This window comes from Pinus tabuliformis, chromosome X (genome assembly GCF_031772625.1).
Source record: "Pinus tabuliformis cultivar Carrire ecotype Pingquan chromosome X, CPIR1, whole genome shotgun sequence".
NCBI lineage: Eukaryota > Viridiplantae > Streptophyta > Pinopsida > Pinales > Pinaceae > Pinus > Pinus tabuliformis.
In genome coordinates, this window is record NC_142308.1 from 924,486,647 (window position 1) to 924,494,780 (window position 8,134).

An 8,134-nucleotide genomic window follows, 5' to 3' on the forward strand; every position below is an offset into this window, starting at 1 on the left:
CATGATGTTTCCTCTTGCATTGATCAAGCTCCTTCTTAAGCTTGGTAAGCTCTTCATCCCTTTCTTTTACTTGAAGCTTGATGAGGTCAAGCTTTTCATTCTCAGCGTCTATGATGGGTTCTTCTTGACTCATTGTCATGGTCAGTGCTCCCTTTGCATGAAGGTCATGCAGTCTGTCCCATATATCCTTTGCTGATGAATATTTCCCTAGATTCTTCTTTATAGAATCAGGCAGTCTATCCAAGATTATTTTTCCTGCTTGTGCATCATACTCCATGGATTCTTTATCCTTCTTGCTATCATCAATCACTGATTCCCAGATTTCACTCCCTTGACACTGTAAGACAACCCTCATTTTTATTTCCCACATATCAAAATTTCCATTAAACTTTGAAGCCTCAAATAGAATGCTTTCAAATAGATCGTCTTCTATTTTAGTAGAGGAGGGAGACACATTTTTAGCAGGCTTGGAGGCTTTCTTCTTTGACCTTGCCATTCTTAACTATTTTTAAAATTCCTGACTGTGTTTTTAAAATGACTCACAGTTTCTTCAACAATAACTCAAAAACTTGAGAAATACCTGAATCCCTTTGGCTGAAACTTCACACTGCTGGAGAAGCTTTACTGCTGTTGCAACAAGAGTCTTTCCTTCAGCTTCCTTGACACTTTTAAAGAGCCTGAACCAGCTCTGTCACCATCAAAGAGCCTGAGCCTGCTCTGATACCACTGTTGGGTATTTTTCGGTGGGAAAATACCAAAAACCAAAATTCAAACAAACACCACAGAGGTAATGCTCTGTTTCTCTGCCTCAGGATCTTTATGCACAGGGAAGCTTTTAAATAAAATTACTCAGAACAGAGTATTACACAGCCATAAAAACATTTTCTATTGCTTTAAAAAACTGTTACAAACTTCATCCTCTTTTACTGTGAGGGATTTTCCAAAAACAACATTCAACCAAAACTCTGTTTTCACCTGAGAAATTACTGTGCTGGGTTTACTGCTGTAAAACCCCTTTTTACATACACAGTAAAAATTTCATTACATTCACTTATATAAAGAAGGACACACTCCATGCGCTCTTTCACTTCTTGTTTTCCACTGCTGTGGATATTACAAAATCAACTTCTAAACATTCCTCTGTTTTTCAATGTCAGACAAACATTACATCCCTGTTCCAATACATCCCACTGCTGTGCACAAAATTTTCATGCGCTACCGCGCGCAGTCACAATACACACAAAAAACTTGCTGGAGCTTTGCGCAGCCACTACTCCATTACATTCTTTTCCCTTGCTCTCTCTTGCGCATACCGTACGCAGCCTCAATGAGCATCACAAAAAAAATACAACTCGCGCAGCAACTACACTAACACAGCCACAATATATTGTTATATATTAAAACATACAAAATGCATAGTGCGTATGCACAATGCACAAAAACTACCCTCCGTAGACTCTTTTCTACGACATATATATAAAACATATATAAAAAATATATAAAACTATACGCCCATACCCATATTAATGGGTCTCCACCAAAACTACGTATATAAAAAAAATATATGATAATGTGCCCATAACCATTTAAAGGGTGTTCACCAAAAAACTACGTCAAGCATTAAAATCATTAACTCTTCCATTCTCGGCGGTCAACCAATAGTCTTTTACTCCACGCAAAATTAATTCGCTGCAGGCCCGTATGCACCTTCAGAGATCGACGGTGGAGATCGATGGAACTGATCGAACGGCTGACGAGAATATCGGGTGGCCTTACCTAACTGAACGATAGCACCCGAGAAATGACGTTTGCTTATGTCATGCGGGTGACACGCGTCGCCTCCATGTCGCCTCCATATTATATCGGAGCTCCTTGCCGGAATATTCCGCCGTCGGCAAATCGCTCCGAGAAGATTCCGGTGCCGAATTCCGGTCAATCCACCGCGCTGCTGAGTAGGCATCCGGCGCTGCTCTGGTTTTGGGTGCGTAGTTGAAATTAGATTTCAACAGCTTTCGTTCTTCAAGTGACCAATATGTAAAATAAAAAAAAAGAAAATCATGAATGATGTAAGTAACCATGTGTCACCCTGTTGGCTTGTGTGGGCTCAGCGTTTGGACCTCGCTTTACAATTGGAATGTTAAGTGCCGTGTCTGCATCTATAACCTTCCCCAAATGTATACGCAAACAAATATTTTTTTTCTTCTTGGGCAGCCCAATCGCATTGCGTCAAGCTTTCTTGCTGATGGTGCCTTTCCTCTCTCCATCCCCACAACTACTAAATCTGTCAGAACGAGAGATGCGCAAGGGCGAAATTCACCTAGATTCTATAAGTGGCGCCCCAAGCCTGCATCTGTAACCTCCCCCAAGTATACACAACCAATTTTTTTTGTCCTGCTTGGGGAGGCCGATCGCATTGCCACTTGCATCCTTGCTGTTGCTGCATTTCCTCACAACTACTAAAATCTGTGAGAACAAGAGATGCGCAAGGGCGAAATCAAGAAAGATTCCATAACTGGCGACCTTATGTCCCTGGTCAACTAAGAAGTATCGTCGCAACCGGGAAAGTTCAAGCGCAAGGACGAAATCGAGGAAGATTCCCTAACTGGCAACCTTATGTTCCTGGCCAACAAGAAGCGTTCAACTAAAACCAGCCATCTCACCCACAAAATCAGGACCGTAGATTAAAAATGCCTCATTTCTTAATACATTTTGCCCCAAGGGAAGCGAACCTGTGAATCGCTGCGTTGCCGCCGGCGTAATCATCAATCTCACAGCCGATGCCCGCATAGCTCTTAGTTACTAGTATATTATGAGATGGATCAAAATTCAACTTCACCAGATACTGGAAATTCTTGTGGAGGCGGAGCTTCTACCGTGCTGCATTCGTTGGGTACTGGAATGATAATTGCAATCTTTTTGTCACTTTATTATTTCTTCATATATTGTCGCTACGGAAATTGCTTACTTCATCCACGAAGATGGGCTAACCAGCGCGCCATCGCCCTCCATACTGCCGGCTTGAACCATGACGGCGTTGTAATTGGGATCGAGGAGGAGACCTTGGATTCAATCCCCAAGATGCTATATTCCGACAAAGTCTGCCAATCCTTCAATTCTGCGGAGGGAAATGAATTAGACGAGGCAGAGGATAACAAGTGTTGCTCGATTTGCCTGAGCGATTACAAGGAGTCGGAGGTTGTGAGGATTATCCCTCATTGCGGTCACATGTTCCACATTCATTGCATCGACAAATGGCTTCGCCAGCAAGCAACATGCCCCATCTGCCGAACTTCTCCTCTTCCTTCCCCGAGCGCCATTTCTCCCGCGCTAGAGTCCCCTCCAACTACTATTCTCCCAGCACTTGATCATGAATCGATCCGCCCTTTTCCAGTATGAGGCTGAGGTTGTACTGTAACAAAACCCAAAAGACTGTTCTTTCACAAAAAATCTTGGTGCTTGTCTACGTTTCCAGATTATATGTGAACTTAGATGGAATCTTGTAATGTTTGCCAGAAAGTTTAAATTTGTGGGAAACTTTTTCCCTCAAGAATGGTTATTTCAGACATCTTAGGTTTTTGCTAGCGGTAAATCGCGTGGTGCTTAACCGTCCATTTGCTGTTGCGGTATGGGAAGCTGAAATCATGTGTGTCCTTTTGGATCAACTCTAGGTCACAATATTGCTCTTTACTCTTTTTCATTATTTGGTTTATTTTGGAGATGGGGAATGCAATTATCTTTAACCATAAATATGTTGTTATTAGAGATGTTGTTATCAAATCTGTGGCTTATTTCTCCAATCCGGGATGACTGGAAAAAATAAATCTCATAGAAACATCCTACTTAGAGACATTGGACAGTTCTTTCCTGTGTGTTTTTTTATGGGGCTTGCCAGAACAGGAAGTGTGGGGTAGTCATTGTTTTGAAACCCGAAAATATTTCTATTTCTGGTGGCAGGAGGGACAAGGGATTAACAGTAGGGCTGAAATCATTATCTTTTGAGGCGTTCTTATAGGTGCAAAATGACTGAGACTTGAGCAAATTATGATTTATGGGAAGCCAAGGGCATCATCTACTACACACTTTTTAATCCCCATCTTATCTAATGCGATGAAATTCATCCAATAAATACTAAGCTCTTTTCATCGCATCGCATTTAATCATATATACCAAAAAGCAGAATCAGATCCTGACCTCCTCTCAAAAAAAATCACAAAGGCTTCCCTCTAAGATTCAAAGATCCAATATGCTGATTATGAACAGTGTGTATTGACAGATGCTAGATACTTCAATCATTCTTAGGAGCTAGCGGAAGAAAAGGGACAGTTGATCTTTTGGGAAAACTCTGCTGTGGTATTTTTTTGTTTTTTGTCAAATGTTTTTTTGTAAGGATATTGTGATGTCACTCTCTATGTAAGTGATAAAAAGATAACTTAGACGTTTGTGTAACAGATAGAAGATATAGGAACTCATAGAAGTCTACAGATCATCTCATAAATTATGTACTTTCTTTTTGTTTTTATTAATGAAAAGAATGTGTTTTTTTGGGAAAAAAAAATTTCCTCGGTGTTTACATGTTTTTATAATTAACTTATAAAAGAATGGTTTGCTGGTTATGTTTAAGCGATTTCTCAAATTCAGATCATAAAACAGAAAACGTAGTAGTGTTTAGTGTCTGCCGGAGCAGGAAACAAAATAAGTGAAAGAGCCAAAGAAAAATATGCATATCCTATCGTTCTCTCTCTGTACTAAGTTCGGAAAAATCTACGGTCACTTTGCTAGTTCCTTGGCTGGACTGGATAGGAGAAATTTAACGGGGCTGGTGATAAATCAATATGTTAATCCTTCCAATGACTTCATTTTGATTGGGTTCACGTTTTCCATGAATTTTGACGCCCACAGGCGTACTATAATTCAGAATTTGGGTATCTTGATAATAAAAAAAAATTACTTCGATAGGATAATTTAGGTTTTTTTCTAATTAAAATATTAGGTCTATTGTCCAGATTTCAGATTGCATGAATTTTCTTCCCAGGAATTGGAACGGATAATGAGGTTTAACTTAGAAAACTTTTTTCATTTTTATGTTTTTGCCGTTATCTCTTTTTTAATTGTTTTTGCTATTATCATTTATTAAAGTTAGTGCAGATGTATTTTAATCATGTTTTTGTTATTATCATTTTATTCAAATCGTACATGTATTTTAATTATAAATAGGGATCCAATCAAATTTTTTGAGATGTAAATTAATTTTAGATTGTTAACATCACATTAAATTTTTCTAGGTATAAATTTATTTTAGATTGTGAGGATCACAAAGTACAGTAAGAAGTGGTGGTGCCTAAAAACATTGTTTTAGCTCTCATTGTTTAGCTAGATTAAAAATCATGGAATTTAACAAGACTAAAGATCATGGAGTTTATGGATTATAGATAGACTACAACATAGACAAATACTATTGGTAAAACCATAATTACTAGACCTAGAGTAAATTGACCAAGTCAATTTTACTAAAACAACACTAATAATCTCCCCTTTAAAGTTCATTTTGAGAAATTGACTTGGTCCCATTCATCAATCTTCTCATATGAGTTTCCACATTCCCCCCTCAAGCTAGGATACCACACTAGTACCTCTTCAAGTGGTCTATTCCACAACTTGATGGCTCCATTCGCCATTTGCACTACATGTATGCCTAAGCAAGCTAAGGCCTTACAACTATGTGTGCTCTCATACAACATGTATCCCTCAATATCAGGTCTAATAACTTCCTTGGAAAATACCTGCATTAGACCAAAAATCCTTAAGTCATTACACATCAAACATAGTCTACTTCACTCTATACCGCGCTATTTACTCCATCTCTATTCTTTTCTCACATGCATACTATCACTCTCTCAGCTTCTATATCTTGCATGATCCATGCAGGATGTAGAAATAATTCAAAATTTGTAGCTGCTAATGAAGGCACCGTGAAGTCAATAGACTCAAATTTCTTCTGCTAAATTATGTGGAAGGAAAACTTGTAATAGAAACACATGCAATCACTCAATAGCAATGAACATAGTTTTTACACGGGAACCCAACAACCCCTCCTCTGTTTGTATTATATCACATGATAATAATGATCTATTACAATGGAAACTTAAATGCTTGAAGCTCAACTTTCACTATAATATTGATATCGTTATGAGTTTGCTCTGCCAATACTTAGCCAAAATAGGCCTCCTATTTCCTTGTGCAACTCATGCTCTTAAAGAATAGGGAAGCTAGTATTTCCTTATACAAATTCCAGGAGAAATGGCTCACATGCTACATGCAAACAATGTACACTCACTAGTATACAATAATGATTATATTATTCCGCTTTCATCCACTTCACTAGGCAATTCAAATTGCATGCATGAATATGGCTATTTTTAGTAAATTGACTAGTTATGATTATATTATGCCTTTTTCATCCACTTCAATAGGAAATTTTAATTGCATGCATGACTAGGGATATTTTTAGTAAATTGACTAGTTAAATAAGAGATCAGTGAGTTAAGAACAATTACAACTACTTAACTAAACTCATACTGAATTTATTCTAGACTAGAGATTATATAAATAAGTTTCACTAAATATAACTCCACTAAATAGTTATATCTTAGCAATCAAGTCATGTGCAACTCTACTTCTTTCCCACAAACTTGAATTGACTAACTTAACTAAGTCATTTGGCCATGTCACTCCTGCTAATTAAAACTCAAGTCATTCCGATAAGCTCGAAATTTTAATTTCTCAATTTGACTAAAGTCAAATGAAGTCTTTTCTTGCTACAATTTAACATTGCTTGTTAGCAAGAAAAGATTTTTGAACAAACCCAATCCTCCTACTCTCGAACTTGAACTTGCCTCTTGGAAACACTTCAGTCAAAATCTTTGCATCTTGCTCCTATGTAGGGATTTGCTATAACATAACAATCCTCCTTTGTACACAATCCCTCAGGTGATGGTACCTTATGTCTATATGTTTGGACCTATCATGAAAAACTGGATTCAGATAGTTTTATATAACATTGATTGTCACAATGGATCAATGTGGGCTGCATCACTTGACTGAAGAGACCAACCAATATCATCCTCATCCAAATAGCCTCGCATGTTACTTGAATAGAAACCATATCCTCAACCTCTGCTAAGGTGTGTGCTACAAATATTTGTTTCCTATTGTACCAAGAAATTGTTGTTGTCCCAACACTGGATGCTGCTTCCGATGTGCTCTTCCTATATGAGGGACTCTCCACCCAATATGCATTTGTGAAGCATTGGATCTTCACTCCATTAGTTTATCTATACCATAAACCAATATATGTTGTGCCTCTAAGGTATCTAAGAATATGTTTTGTTTCTTTCCAGTGAAGCTTGGTAATCTTTACCATGAACTAACTAAGATTGTTCACTACAAAATAAATATCGGGCCTTCTTTTCCCCAAGTACATCAATGACCCTACCAACTATCTTTAGATAGTGTCATCTACTGTCTCTCAGTAGAAGCATCCTCTTTCCTCCAGTTAGTACCTATAGGAGTATCCATGGATTTGTAATCTTGCATGTGAAATCTCTTAAGGATTTCAAAGGTGTACTTCCCCTATCCAACAAATATCTCTCCATATCCCTTCCACACCTCCAAGCCAAGGAAGTATTGCATCAAACGAATATCCTTCATCTTGAACTCTCTTACAAGGTCCTCCTTGCGAGACTTGATCAACGTGTCATCTTCTATCAATATCAAATCATTGACATAGAGAACTAAGAAGAGAAGACAACCATCTACCATAATGTAGTAGAGATTGGCATCTGCTTCATACTTGGTGAAACCCAATCCACTGAGATAAGAATCTATGCAAGTGTACGAAGCACGAGGTTCCTAATTGAGACAATAGAGGGCTCTCTTGAGCCTACACACATGTGTCTCCATGTTAAAGGTCTTGAACACCTTAGGCTACTCAATGTAGATCTCTTCCTCAAACACTCCATTGAGGAAGGAAACCTTAACATCCATTTGGTGTATCCTCCACGAAAACTCAATGTCAATGCAATTATGGTCGTGTTAGATGAATATATTGCCACAGGGAAAATGTTGCTTAATAATC

At 38.2% G+C, this 8,134-nt stretch overlaps 1 protein-coding gene across 1 annotated transcript; it reads left to right on the forward strand.

Annotated features, from left to right (window-relative positions):
- Window positions 1–2,814: 2,814 nt before the first annotated feature.
- On the forward strand, window positions 2,815–3,396 carry LOC149142704 (putative RING-H2 finger protein ATL71). Its single transcript, XM_089451563.1, has one exon. It carries the CDS (start codon window positions 2,815–2,817, stop codon window positions 3,394–3,396), a length of 582 nt encoding a protein of 193 aa, XP_089307689.1.
- The last annotated feature ends 4,738 nt before the right edge of the window (window positions 3,397–8,134 follow it).